This window comes from Ascaphus truei, chromosome 2 (assembly GCF_040206685.1).
Source record: "Ascaphus truei isolate aAscTru1 chromosome 2, aAscTru1.hap1, whole genome shotgun sequence".
NCBI lineage: Eukaryota > Metazoa > Chordata > Amphibia > Anura > Ascaphidae > Ascaphus > Ascaphus truei.
The window spans coordinates 465,021,132-465,035,073 of record NC_134484.1 but is presented as its reverse complement, the minus strand read 5'-3'; the positions used below and the strand labels follow the sequence as shown (position 1 = coordinate 465,035,073).

The following is a 13,942-nucleotide window of genomic DNA, read 5'->3' as shown; positions in this document are numbered from 1 at the left end:
ACGTGCAACTTTTTAATACAACTCCCTTCAGCTCTAAATGGGGGGGGGGTGGGGTGGGAGGAAGTGGATTATTTTCCTTTTCATTCATATTAAACGTGTGAACATACTTGCATCATACCTGAAATGACTGTCCCTGGCGTGTTCGCGTGTACGGGCCTCAAGTGACTTGTCAGCATGTAGAAAATGTCACGGGCAGACTAAAACCGCAGTCCTGCACCTGTATCGTCAGATTGTTATCAGGATGAGTGCCTCAAGCTCAGAGAGATGAGAACATTTTTGTGTCGGTATAAACCACATGAGTTTTTCTCTTGTATTACGGGTTTTATTATTATTTATTTTTTTACATTTTCTTAAAGGGGCAGTACAACAAAATATTTTTCAGAACTCATCATAGTAATTGTCTTCTGTGGAAAGATTGTCGCCTTAAAAGGGTCCCAGCACTAAAGCGAACAGTGACAGGTTGAATGAGGTAACTAGCTCGCCTAGCAGCGCAAGTGTTCAATGTAAGGCCAAGATTATTGGGCACGCGACGTTGTGTGCGGCGCGAACAAAATACAGTACCTCCATCAGGCCGGCCATAGTGCGCGCGACCAGGAGCGACCGCGCGGCGTAATTTTGAAGAGACAAATAATTTAGGGTTTTTTTTTTTGCGCGTCGGCCGCGTGACGTGAGCGGTTCAGCCAATGAGGACGAACCAGCCTGGTGACTTCACCGTCACGCCCCCCCATCAGAGTGCAGGGATCGCTCGGGCGACAGGCCTGCATTGTAATGGAAGCCTAAGGCAAGGCCAGCAACAGATCACGCTGTAAAGATATCCCTGCTTCAGCACAGGTGGCTCGATGAAGCCATCTGTGCTGAAGCAGGGATATCCTGAAAAACCTGTCCGTGGCCGTGAGGACTGGAGTTTGCCCACTCCTGATTTAGGGGATTAACACATTAAGAAAAAAAAATCTGAAAAGTATTAGTGTATTTGAATACTCTTCGTTTCCACGGTAGACACACACTGGAGTTTTAATTTAATTATTTTACAGTTTTTATCTAAATGGAACTGCAAACGCTTATATACAGTATATATTATTTTTTTTTTTTAAGTTGTGATGCCATCATTAGCCAAACAAACCCCGTTTTGCGCTCGGCACAGTGACTCTAACCTTCCTCGTGTGGAAAATGTTGCACTCTAGAGATGGATCTGTAATTGTGCAATTTTGGGGTATAGGAAAAAAACAGCTGCCTTTTTACCCCCATAGCAAGTTGTCAACCAACAACAGGTTCGCTCGCTTTCTAATGGAAAAAAAATCCTAAATCTTGGCAATATAGCCCCTATTTAACACGGGGAGATGTTGGGTAACTCATAGTTCAGGATGATTTTCTGCCCCTGTTCATATGGTAGTGACGCTATTTCCCAGCGTTGGGGAAGATGACTGACCGTCGACGGCGACACGACGGGTGACGTCACCCATCGCCGTCGACACCGGCGAAAGTTATATTTCGCCCGAGCGGTGGCCTCGCGGGTTTCCGGCCATTTGATTGGTTCAAGGGCCGTCACATGAGGCGACAGCCCTTGAAAAATCAAATTTTGCTGGCTACCAGTTTTTGCGACGGCAACATCGCTCCGCCGCATTGTCGCCGTCGCGCTTACTATAAGCGCACGCGCCGGCAATACGTTTGTTTTCGGGCGACGTTGCGTCGCCGGTACTATAAGCGCGGCCTGAAGTCTTCTCCAGCGGGGAGCTGGTGCCTTCATGGCAAAGTGAATAAGGGGCTGAAAGTGGATGGATGTGAGTGCGCAGTTACCAGTGCATCCCTAAATTCTCACTACATTAGATAAACGGGGGGCGGGGGGTGAAGCGTCTCCATATCTAATCTTATTGACATTGAAAGAACCCCCCACAAGTCCTTGTCACTTGACAGAGTGATTGTGACCGGGTGTGAGAAGTGGACGGAGGAAGCAGCAGTGTGGACGCACTTCAATCAAGAGCAGTGAAAGTGGTTTCATTTCCACTTCCTTAACCCTTGAACTACTTTTTTTTTGCTGTTTTATTTGTCCTTGTCCTGGCCACGTTAACCCCTCTCGCTACGCGGTGTGATGTAGTCCGATGCTGAGCTGTGCGCCCGCGATCTCCCGGGCCCGTGGTGGTTTTCCTGCGCAGATAACAGAGGAAGTCTTGCGCTCGCTAGCTGTGACTTGGCATTTCCTGGCGTTGGCTGCTTTGCTTTTTTTTTTTCTCTCTCGCTCACTTTTTTTTCTCTTTCAAGCTGGATCACATCTCTGCCAAGTTCTTGTCATTTGCTGTGGCACTGTGTGTGTGTGTGTGTGTGTGTGTGTGTGTGTGTGTGTGTGTGTGTGTGTGGCACCTGCTTTCATGGTCCCACCTCTCCCTGGCTCCAGCATCTCCGCGCATTGTCCTGCTTGGCTCACGCCATCCTGAAGGTAGTCTCTCTCTCCCTCTGCCTTCTGGGTAATGGAGCCGTGTCAATGGACAATATCGGTGGCACTTCATCAGGTAAAACCCACCTGTTTAATCTCCTCTTCTTTACACAAACAACCTTCCAACTTCCTCCCTTTCTCTTTGCTTTATGTGTCATTGGTTTCTGCTTTTACATCAAAGACTTCATGTAAGAAATGAAGTGATCTTACTGTATCTGCAGGTCTCTTTTTTGGAGCAATATGGATTTTTCCCCTTATTTTTTTTTAAAATGTCAGTCTTTTTTTTTCTCTTTCCTTTTTTAAACAATTTAGTCTTTTGTCCAGCCTGGGAAAATATGTGCCTTTTTTCTTCTTCAACACCCGTGTAAAATCTACAGTGAAAGGAAACCAGTATTCTTGTTATCTTCGCATCCATCATTGAAACCGTTAAGATATCGGAATACAGTACTGTATGTGAAGTGAAGAGAAATGGTTGTTTTGTTTTGCAATCTTCTCTAGTATAATTAAACGACTGGCCTTAAATGGGTTGCTGGCTCTTTATTTTAATAAAAGTTTTTTTTTTTTTTTTTTTTTACTGTTTTGATCCGGGTGTCTTTCTGAACCAAACTGCACTATTTTTGGCGCTGCGGGAACCCCCTTGTTCCTGTCATGCTTACTAGTTTTAGTTACCGGGATATCTTCAGGATACTTAAATGTCTGGCCAACGGGAAGTCGCAACCATTGATATGGTCTAACCGTTTGCCAGCACGACCAGAGAGATTTGGTGGTCTATGTATTTCTCCCGGGAGGGATCTTTTAACTCCACTGACTTTATCTGCTATATATATAATATATATATTTTTTTCTACATGAAACGACAAGTACGCCTTCAAATGCAAGTGTTTTCTAGGTAAAAGGATCTTTGCATACAATACATTGCATGTGTTGTGCCAGGAGTGGCCAGCTCCAGTCCTCCAAGGGCCACCAACAGGCCAGGTCTTAGGGATGTCCCTGCTTCAGCACAGGTCATTGACTGATTTGAGCCACCTGTGCTGAAGCAGGGTTATCCTTAAAACCCTGACCCGTTGGTAGCCCTTGAGGATTGGTGTTGGCCACTCGTGTGCTTATAGGAGGACTTCCCTTGCTCCTGTAGAACTACGTTGACGGGGGATCTTAATTGTACTTCTTTTGGTACGCCCAATGTTGGAGGGTCGGCACCTGTTACGGGCTCACACCTAGCAGGAATGCTGCAGTGTTGCCAATGACCTTCTCCCCAGGACAGAGGTCGTTGGAGGGGACATTTGGAACCTTTCCTGCTTCACTACTTCTCCTAAGTAGACCCTGGATAGTTCCCCCCCCACGAGTGTGCGAATCAGGGTGTGGGAAAGGAAAATAAAAGCAACGGGAATTTTCCTTGTACTATTTTTATCACTAGTTTTTGCTTCGAGGGGAAACTTTGCATCTTACTTGTGTATTGTGAATTTTCTTAATATTATTTGCTTGGTCATTTAAATGTAGTTGGTTTCCCCCCCCCCCCCCCCCCCCCCACCATAATTAACCATTTTGCTGCCGGATGGGGCGAGCAGCGCATCTCTGCGGTTTATAAATGGTCGTTCTTTGAGTTTTTTTTGGTTTTGTTGTACTTCAACATGTAACACTCGGACCTTTTAAAAGTGCAATCCATGCTCTTTTTTTTAATACTCTGGATTGAAGCAGGGGGTCCCCGGATCTGAAACCCATTAATTTCAGCTCCAGGGACCCCCTGCTTCTGGAGATACGTACCTCCATAGCAGGTACCGGTAGCCGCTCCAGCCGAGCTAGCTGGGCTTTAAAGTTTAAAGCTCCTGCCTCACGCGGGCCAATAGGAAGCTGAACCTGATGACGTCACGGTTTCCGATTGGCCCACAAGGCGCGGGAGCGTGGGACAGCGGCCATTACGTGATCCCTGGTAGCTAAGCGGTTACCAACACCTAAGTGTCTCCGGAAGCAGGGGGTCCCCGAAGCGGAGATTATAATGGGGTTTAGCTCAGAGACCCCGAACTTCAATCTAAGTTTAAAAAGTTAAAAGAATGTATAAAATAATAATAATAACCTTGGGTTGGCGCTTGAACACTTGTTGTGTCGGACCCGTATTTCCATATAATGTGACTCCAGTGAAAACATGTAGTGAAACTGTGTGTTTGTGGTTAAGTCTTTCAACCTGAGTCCTTTCCTTTTATCTCCATTTAAAGGGGCAGTCCCTCCTAAGACCAAAGTGTACTAACAACAGTGACCCGTTTACCGGGTTCCGTCTGAGAGACGGATCCATTTACAGCAACAAAAAATGTCCCTGGCTGCTCCCTCTTGTCTGGTATCACTGAGTGTTCAACAAGCGTTTGCACAGACAGAGCCCCCGCTCTCCCCTCCTCTTATCTCTATTGGTTCTTTGATAAGACCGGGTTGAATAAGGCTGCGTCCCCACTAGCGTTGAGCGGGCGGCACTTGCCGAGTTCACTTTGTGCAAAGTGAATTCACACGTCCCCCTCCCGCTCATGTGGTGCGCGGGCACGCACGCTCTCCCAAGCTTGGCGCTTGGGAAGTCAAAAAAAAGTGTTCAAAGCACGCTCAATAGGCCCCCCATGCAACCCCCCCCCCCCCCGGCGCGCTCACAAAATTCGCAGGACACCCGTGCTCATGCTTGGAGAGTTGCTGACGTCACCACTCAAGCATGAGCGCGGTCAGCGCCAGCGGGGGCACAGCCTAAGGGTAAAGAAAACTCTTGAAAGACAAACCCTCCCCCATGCAGTGGCCCCCGAAGAATGGCCATTTTTGAGTTATTTTCCAGAGAAGCAAAAGAAGCCACGTTTTTTTTTGCTTTTAGCCGGATTAGTTTCCGGAAGCCCCGTAGGCCAGGTCCCTGCTGCCTTCTGCAGCGCGTGCTGCGGTGTGCGCTGCAGGGACAAGAACCCGCCCCTCAATGGGGCCGGGGCCGCTACCTACCTTGGCCACCGCACTGCGCGAGCAGATTTGGAAAACTGTGTTCAGGACTTGCGACGGAGCGCTGGCCACGCCCCCTCACCGGCGGTTCAGCCAACGAGGGCGAACCTGCCGGTTGACGTCATGGCCGCACCCCCGTCTTTTCCCCTGCAGCTCTGCGCAGACTGTGGAACAGAGCTGCACGCACCGCCAGCCTGGCAGACGCGCGTACAGCGCCGGGGCCGTAGCCTTAGATTGTTAAATTGTTCGCAAAATTATATATTTTTTGGCCCTCTATATATGTATATGTGTATATATATATATATATATATATATCAGCAGCTTGGACTGCTGCTTTAACAAGTGAAAGGAAAACTGGCCTCCAGCAGAGAGAGAAGCTTGTGGGAAGTGTGCTCTTCTTGGGTAACAAGTCATTCTATCGTTAAATGCCTGAAGAAGAGCCCTGTGAGGCTGACAAGCTTGTACATGGCTTCCTTTTATTTCAGAAACAAAAGGTATGATACTACGTATTTTTTTTAATTTATTAATACGACTAAATCCTTCTTTATTTCCCCCCTTTAGACTTTTGTCTAAAATAATGAAGGAAACACTTTGTTTTCTCGGGAGATCCAGGACTGCAGTTTTGCAGCCACCTGCCTAGGACTGGTTATGCTAGATGACACACCATGTATTGAGCCGCTCCAGAATGTGTTATTGTGGGCGACGCGTTCTGCCTGATCTGTAACATCAAAGGGCCGTTCTGTGCAACCAGAGGCTTCACATGTCACCAGCGGGGCAGCGGTGTGTGTCAGTGCCGGACAGCATCGTTTAACCATCTGAGTGTCGGTAACTGGCTGCCACCTGCCTTCTGGATCTCCACCCCGTGGTGGCTTAATGATGATGTGGTCGCGGGCCGGGTCCCAGGATGCGAATGGAAGAGCGACGCGATATATCCGTTCCGATAACGTTGCAGTGAGCGCGATCTCCCCCTAGAAAACGTATTTTTTTTCTAAGATGACGTGCTCTGTACATTATAGGGCACCCCTAGACTGCCGGGCCCATGTGACGTTCGGGGTGCATCGTGGGGGAGTTAAAATAATATTGGTATTTAATTAGTTTCATACAACCTGTAGCAGCGGGACAATAAGTCTGTAAACTGTGACCATAGCCCAGGGGAGGCCAACTCTAGTCCTCAAGGGCCACCAACAGGTCAGGTTATCAGGATATCCCTGCTTCAGCACAGGTGGCTCAACCGGTCCCTGCTTCAGCACGGGTGACTGTCTTCAACTGAGCCACTGATTGAGCCATGTGTGCTGAAGCAGGGATCTCCTGAAAACCTGCTCGGGGCCCTTGAGGGCTGTTGTTGGCCGCCCCTGCCATAGTCGGTCCTCATGGGGCAGTTATTAAGATAACACTGCTGTAGCAGGTAGCAAATAGCAGGTCATAAATTTGACCCGCAAGGAACAGCGGCGCCCAGCTGTCGGAAGGTAAAAGGGCAGGAGAGCACACTACTGAAAAGAAGTCTTCTTTATACAGCTGGGCGCCACCGTTCCTGCCCTTTTTTTTTGTGGCCTTCCCGTTACTCTTCCGGCAGGGAGCACGCCATCGCCTATTCTCCGCAGCTGTCCAGCGTGCGGGTATCTCCTTCAATCAAGTTACAGGGGGGGGGGGGGGGGGGCTGGTTGTGGGGTTGCCTTTTTTGGCGTTTTGCAATAGGTGGGTTCCCGTGGTCGGCTGGGTCAGATCTCTGGGGTCCTGCACCTCGGTGATCCCGGCGGTGCGGTTCCGGCACCGTGTGCGGTTCCCTCCAGGCACCTTGAAGATCCCAGGTTTTTCTACATATCACTGCACTGGACATAGATTGCAAGCTCTGCGGGACAGGGAGTTCCTTTCCTATTGTTACTGTTATGACTGAAGCGCTTATTCCCGTGATGTGTTCTGTTGTTATGCCACGTGTATTCCTCCTGTGAAGCATTAGGTACATGTATGGCGCTATATAAATAAAGACATACAGCCATAGTAACTGGACTCGTGCTGCATTTATAGACGAAGGTTTCTTTCACCTTTGAACTCATCTTTGAATATTGATTTTCTCCCACATTTACGCTACTGTATTGCTGTGGGTCTGTTAGCCCGGACTGCAGACCCTCTATTTTCAGCAATTCATCTTACCTTCAGGATCTTTTTTTGGAAACCTTATTACATTGGATATGTACAGTATATGACCGGGAGGTTACCTTAATTATTATGCCATTGGTAAAATGAATATGGTAATTACTGGGGGAGAGAGTTTGAGCATAGTACAGTATATAGTCTCTGAAGTGACAGGTGACTGTCAGGATTTCATCCTACCGGCCCTATAAAAAAATTTAAAAAAAGGGATTGTGACCGAGAGACAAGTTAGATCCATCTCTTGGGGATGCACTTTTCTGTGTGTGGGACATTTTCTGCTCATGGTCCCCTGGGAGAACCTACTACAAGACTTTGTGGTCATATATAGGTTTTCGGTGGTGGTGTTGTCGTTTCCCACCCCCCCCCCCTTTTTTAATTTTTTTTTATTTATATACACTGTTTGATCTTATTTTTACCTTTTTGGGGGGACTTCTAGTTTTTGGAAATTTTTTACCACCCTTTTTTGCTATTTAAGTTTGTGCATATTTCTTGGAACAAGGGGTCCGAGGGCTCTCCTTAGGTGTGAGCCCGAAACCTTCAGAGCGTTCTATGATGTTCCCGGCATGAATTAAGCCTGGCACAGCAGACGCGCTATTGATGTATCGGTTAATTCATGGCAAAAGTGCAGGTTTTCTAGGGAACGATCGCCACAACTCCAACGGGTTGGTCGTTTCCAATTGTAATGATTGTGGAGCTCGACCCGGCCCCCCAATGTCCTGTTTTTCATTTGGTGGGGGGGTGGGGGGTGGTTATGGCATCGCAGCTGAAGTGACCATATGACCTAAAATGCTGGTGGTTCGATGGACCACCGGCGCTGTAAAAGTTGAATGAATCCTGGTGGTTGGGGTATAGGGTGAAGATTTTTGTGGGTGCATGTGCTCTGTGTGGAGGTGAGACACAACTAGGGGGTCAGTCTGTTGTTGCCCCTTTCACATACGCGGCCACGTCAGCTAGCATGAGTGCGACACCTCTATTTTAAGTATGAGCTATGGGTGTCACCATGCTAAGAGATTGGAAAGTAAACGAACACTTACTATGTAAGCTGGAGAGGATGCAGTATGTAATATACATAAACTAACGTTGCTGTGTAAATACCACATCTTAGTTTCTTGCGGATTATTGTTGATGTTCAACGTTTAATATTCAAACACGGGGGTGGGGAAAGAAAATATGGATTTAAAGGGGCAATGCCATCGATACACAGGTTTCATCCGAACACACCATACAGTATAAAAAAGCAGCCAGTCCCACCCTAAATATTCTCCCCAAACATCTCCCAATCTGCTGACTTGCACACATTTTAGTTCTACCCTATAAGGTTCTACGAAAGTCCAGAAATCCCACTCTCTTATTGTCCCGACCGCGTACTCTGCGTCCCCCTAAAAATGAGCAAAAAGTAGTGATGCTCAGAAGGGTCACCAGCCAGTGGGCACCCGAAGAGGTAAGAACTGTTACTCTATAGCAGGGGGGCGCAAACTGTGGGGGGCACACGCCCCTGGGGGGGGAGAGGAGTATAAGATTTTCCAGACGGGGCGCGGAGGTTGCAGAGGCCCTGCGCTCTTCTCCAAAGCATTTAAATTAAATGCGGGGGGGACGGGGGCGCGTGAGGCCTCTGCAACTTCCCTTGTCTTAGGCGAAACGTCAGTGAATGACGCAGCGGGGGGAGGGGGTCACGTGACGTAATTTGACGCCGAGGACAAGGTAAGGAGGGGGGCGCGAGCAGAGCAGGCAGGGGGACAAGGGGGAAAAGTTTGCACTCCCCTGATCTATAGTATAGGGGAGAGTCTATGGCTGCTACTTCTTGACTTGCTGTAGAATCCCGTGCTTGCCTCATCCTCGCAGCAGGAGTATGGGAGTATGGGAGTATGGGAGTATGGGAGTATGGGAGTATGGGAGTATGGGAGTATGGGAGTATTTGTTTGTATCTTTGTACATATATGAGTGGGCACCAATGTGTCTGTATTTAGATACAGGCAGTCATCGGTTATCCATCGGAATCCGTTCTGGAAGTAGCGTTGGATAGTGAAACCGTTGTAAAGTGAGTCCCATGTTAATCAGTGGCGGTGAGCGTTGGATAACGCATTCCGGTGTCGAAAAACGGCCCACAGGGCTGCATTGGATATGCCATTCGCTATAAAGTGAAACGTTGGATAGCGAGGACTACCCGTAATGAGAATCAGGGTGTCTGTCTTGGTGAGTTGGAGCTGTAAAGTTAGGAGCATCGGGTGCCGGCATAATGGGTCAGCAGCTATAAAGGGTAGGCATTACAATTACTGTTTCCCAAATATTTGTCCTGTGGAATGATATCCTACCACCTCTATGAATTGATGATGAATGGAACATTCTAAAGAGTTCCTTTACCAAATGGTTACACATTGGTTGGACAAACAGCACTGTCCAATCGGAATGCTCCATTTGTGAAAGTCCCATGTTCGATGCAGAACAATAGGGCGTGGGATCTGTGCTGAACGGGCGATATCTTGTGCAACAATGTATTGTTGGCCTGGCTGAGCCTTTATCCTGGGTCTTATTGTCTTTTTGAGAATAGAAAGACTGCTTAATACAAGGCGTGTAAGAAGCTGCATCTTACCTTTATATTTTGCTCCCGTGGTTAAACAATGCGAGCAGCACGGAGACTGGGCTTTCTTTATATTCCTGTCCCTGAAATCCCCTCTGAAGGTCACAGCCCGAGCGCTCGATGCCTCTCCTGCCCTGCTGAAGTGTCTGTGACATGCCGTTCCATAACGGGGCCTCTCACCCGGTATAACATGCTTTGTTGTGTAGTTTCTGCTAACGAGTCAAGTATCCATAACCGTTCAGGAAGGTGTTGCAAGTGTACTGTACGAGGTTGTATACAGTACATGCTTGGTGCTATATACAGGCTAAGTTACAACTATAAAAAAGAAAAGACCACCTTTTTCATGTCTACCTGCTATGTGGTGCTGAGCCATCTACATTGACAAGAACAGACTCCCATTTATATTGAAGCTGTATGTATGTATTTTGGATTATATTATCACAATATTATCACATGAGTGTTCCTTCTGTCTTCAGTATGGGTGCACTTTATTAGAAATGGGTATTTATTTGGCTATCCTTTCTTAGTTTATCTCTCTGTTGAGCAGTCTTTACCCGGATTAATAATTGTTTTTTTCACTTTAAAACACAATTGAGGCGCCGTTTTTTCTCTCTCCGTTTTTCTGCGTTACAAATATAAACGTTTTGGTGGGCGTCACTGGTAGCTATTTGTGGTGTCAAGTGGGAGGTATTTGCTGCTGGTCCGGGGGAGACGGAGCTTATTTTGGGCAGCTGTTTTGTCACATTGGAGACAAGAACCTCCAATGGTGTAGCATGTAAAAATGATTTATTAGACAGATGATATGGAAAGTATTGCATTCACGAATTTAAGCTTTAAAAAAAAGAGTTTAGCAAGGTTGTCCGAAAGTTTCTGCAGTCCAGGGGCTTTCTCTTGGAGTCTCAAATTGTGCTCCGGTGCTGTGACCAGTGTCGCCACCGCTCCGGGTTTCACCCGGAGACTCCAGGTTTTGGCCACGTATCTCCGTGCTCCAGGTTTACCTAGTTAACCTCCGGATGGGGGGCAACCCTGGGCGGCGGCGGCAAAGGCAACGTCTCCTGGCATCTTCCTCCTGCAACGACTGGCCATGGCAATGGGAACGCCACGACAACTCCCTTTGCCACGACAACGAGAGGCTACGTGATGTCACGACGTCGTGCGCCACCACTTTGTCATGGCAACTTGATGCAGTGTGACGTTGTGATGTCACGTAGCGTCCCGTTGTCACGGCCACGCAGCGTCTTTTAATGCCGGGGCAGTCATATTGAAGAGAGTTGCAGGGGGGGAAGATTCCTGGAGGACGCCAGAGGTAAGCGCTATATTTAAAAAAAATAATCTCGGGGTTGGTCTTCAGTCGAAGGTAGCAACCCTGGCTGTGACCGGTGGCGCTGTTCTGCCTGACCTCACAGGAGATTCCAGTGCAGCATTGTGGTGCGATGATGTGGAGCTGGATGACGTCCGCAAAGGGAAGGCACAGCTGCTACGGAAGCCTGGAAGATCCAAAAGACCGCTGAAGCTTTTCGCAAGTCACGTCTTGCTTCCTTAGCAGCTGTGCCTCTTCCCTTTGCTGCCGTCATCCAGCTCTGAATCATCGCAGCGCAACTCTGCTCTCACCCCTGTAGGGTCCCTCAAACGAGTAATATTCCTCCTCAATCCGTCACGTTTGTCATAAATATACCATAAAACTCTGCCACCAACAAGGATACAGCAAAATATAATCTCCAGGGTCTTTGGTCCCTGTTTACTAGGAAAAATATGTAACCAACAGACAAAAATCTATTGTAGCAAAATGTGCCCGAAAAGGCAATTACTCTTTTCAAAACGTGCAAAGTTCAATTAGAGTCCAAAAGACATACTTATTGAATTGTAGATTTAAGTAGCTGATATACCCGGCGTTGCCCTGTATTGCAGGGGCAGGGGGGGGGGTGAAAGGCGGGGGCGCGAAAGGCAGGGTTGGGGGGGGTGAAAGGCAGTGTTGGGGGGGGTGAAAGGCAGTGTTGGGGGGGGGGGGGTGAAAGGCAGTGTTGGGGGGGGGGGGTGAAAGGCAGTGTTGGGGGGGGTGAAAGGCAGTGTTGGGGGGGGGTGGGGCAGTGTCGGGGGGGGGTGAAAGGCAGGGTCGGGGGGAGGTGAAAGGCAGGGTCGGGGGGGGTGAAAGGCAGGGTCGGGGGGGGGGTGAAAGGCAGGGTCGGGGGCTGGTGAAAGGCAGGGTCGGGGGGGTGGTGAAAGGCAGGGTCGGGGGGGGTGAAAGGCAGGGTCGGGGGGGGTGAAAGGCAGGGTCGGGGGGTGAAAGGCAGGGACGCATGTAAGATCCCTCCCCTTGCGGTTCCTCATCTCGCACCCGGCTGCGCTCCTCATCGGGCTGCCTCCTGGCCTCCGCCGGCTACCGGTCTGACCCTTGGGATGATGCAGAGGAGCTAGGCCACGGCCCCACCTCCCCACCGCCTCCCGGGCCGGCCTCTTCCTCCTCCGGGTTGTAACGGGCGGGGAAGAAGCTGTCCTGGCAGCCCTATGCGCACTCGTGGGCCACGTGGAAGACAAAGTCCTTGGGCGGCCGGTGCTCGAGGCGGAGGCCCATGCATGTCGCCCCCCGGCCACGCATGTCACCCCCCGGCCACGCATGTCACCCCCTGGCCACGCATGTCACCCCCCGGCCACGCATCTCCCTCCCCTCTGGCTGAAGGTAGGAGCCGGTGAATGGAGAGGCGGAGAGGGTGCCGGAGGAGCGCTCTCGGGGATGGGGAGTTGGGGGAGGGGGAAGCGGCCTGTGGGGGGTGAGGCGAAGTGGGAGAGCGCCGGGGAAGGGAGAGCGCGGTGCAGAGAGCCGGAGGAGTGCTCTCGGCAATGGGGAGCCCGTGGAGTGGGGGAGTGGAAGAGCGCCGGTGGAGAGAGCCAGAGGAGCGCTCTCTGGGATGAGGAGCCCGTGGAGCGGCCTGTGGGGGGGGGGGGAGCACGAGAGCACGTGCTCTGGGGTGTGGGGGGGGATAGTAGGAAGTGGGGGGGAAGGGAGAGAGCTGGGGAGCGGGCTCAAAGGCGTGGAGTGTGTGAGCCGGCGGGGAGGTGAGCATTGTGTAATGGGATCCAGCAGGGTGAGGAGGTGAGTGGCCGGGTGGTTGTGCGTGTTTTTCCCTCCCAGCTGTGGGCAGGTGAGAGTGTGGGAGTTAAGAGGCGTGTGGGGGCGGGGCCGGGCCACGGACCAATCTGATTGGCAAGAGGGTGAGTGACAGACCAACTGACCAGATTGCCCATAAGCACAGCCAACATACAACGTTTTAAAAAATATATGCAAACGTTGTACAGGGCTTGGGTTACAGAAAAAAAGATTGGGTTATAAAAACATACAGTACAATATATGCAGACTTTCATAAAAATAAAAGGAGTAAAATAGATTATCTAATTACGTTCGTGCATAACACCATCAGATTCCTTCAGAGAGACTTGGAGTTTGAAATATGGAAATCCATGTGTGCAATAGACAACACACACTACGGTGAATTCCAAATTCATATTCTCAAATGCATGGTTTACATCGTAAACTTCCTGCATTGTAATTTGGATAAGCCCAACTTTCTGGATGTATCCTTAACTCTCCCTCATCAATCTCCAGCGACACCTTTTATGGCTGGAGGAGAAAAAAACAGCTTTCGTTTTTAATCAAAAGCTGCATGAATATATAGACATGACCATAACTTTATTTGTATAATACTTAGAAGAATGCCACCTTCACTATTGCGTTTGTATAATTACCATAGACGTGTAGACATTAAAGTTGATGTGTTTACTGCTAGGTTTGAGAGACAAATGGATATCGTGTCTTTTTGCCCCCTTACAATCGT

The 13,942-nt window shown here is 49.2% G+C and overlaps 1 protein-coding gene across 4 annotated transcripts in view; it reads left to right on the top strand.

Moving 5' to 3' along the window:
* NBEAL2 (neurobeachin like 2) overlaps positions 1–13,942 on the top strand; it is a 249,925-nt gene that overhangs the window by 72,148 nt on the left and 163,835 nt on the right. Inside the window, exon 1 of one of the 4 annotated variants that reach the window (XM_075588106.1) lies at positions 2,341–2,504. The exons of the other annotated variants lie outside the window; for them this stretch is intronic. Within the exon in view, the coding sequence (XP_075444221.1) occupies positions 2,463–2,504 (42 nt within the window). The 5' untranslated portion in view covers positions 2,341–2,462. Of the gene's footprint in view, positions 1–2,340; positions 2,505–13,942 lie in introns of those variants that run through there. 4 annotated transcript variants of the gene reach the window in all.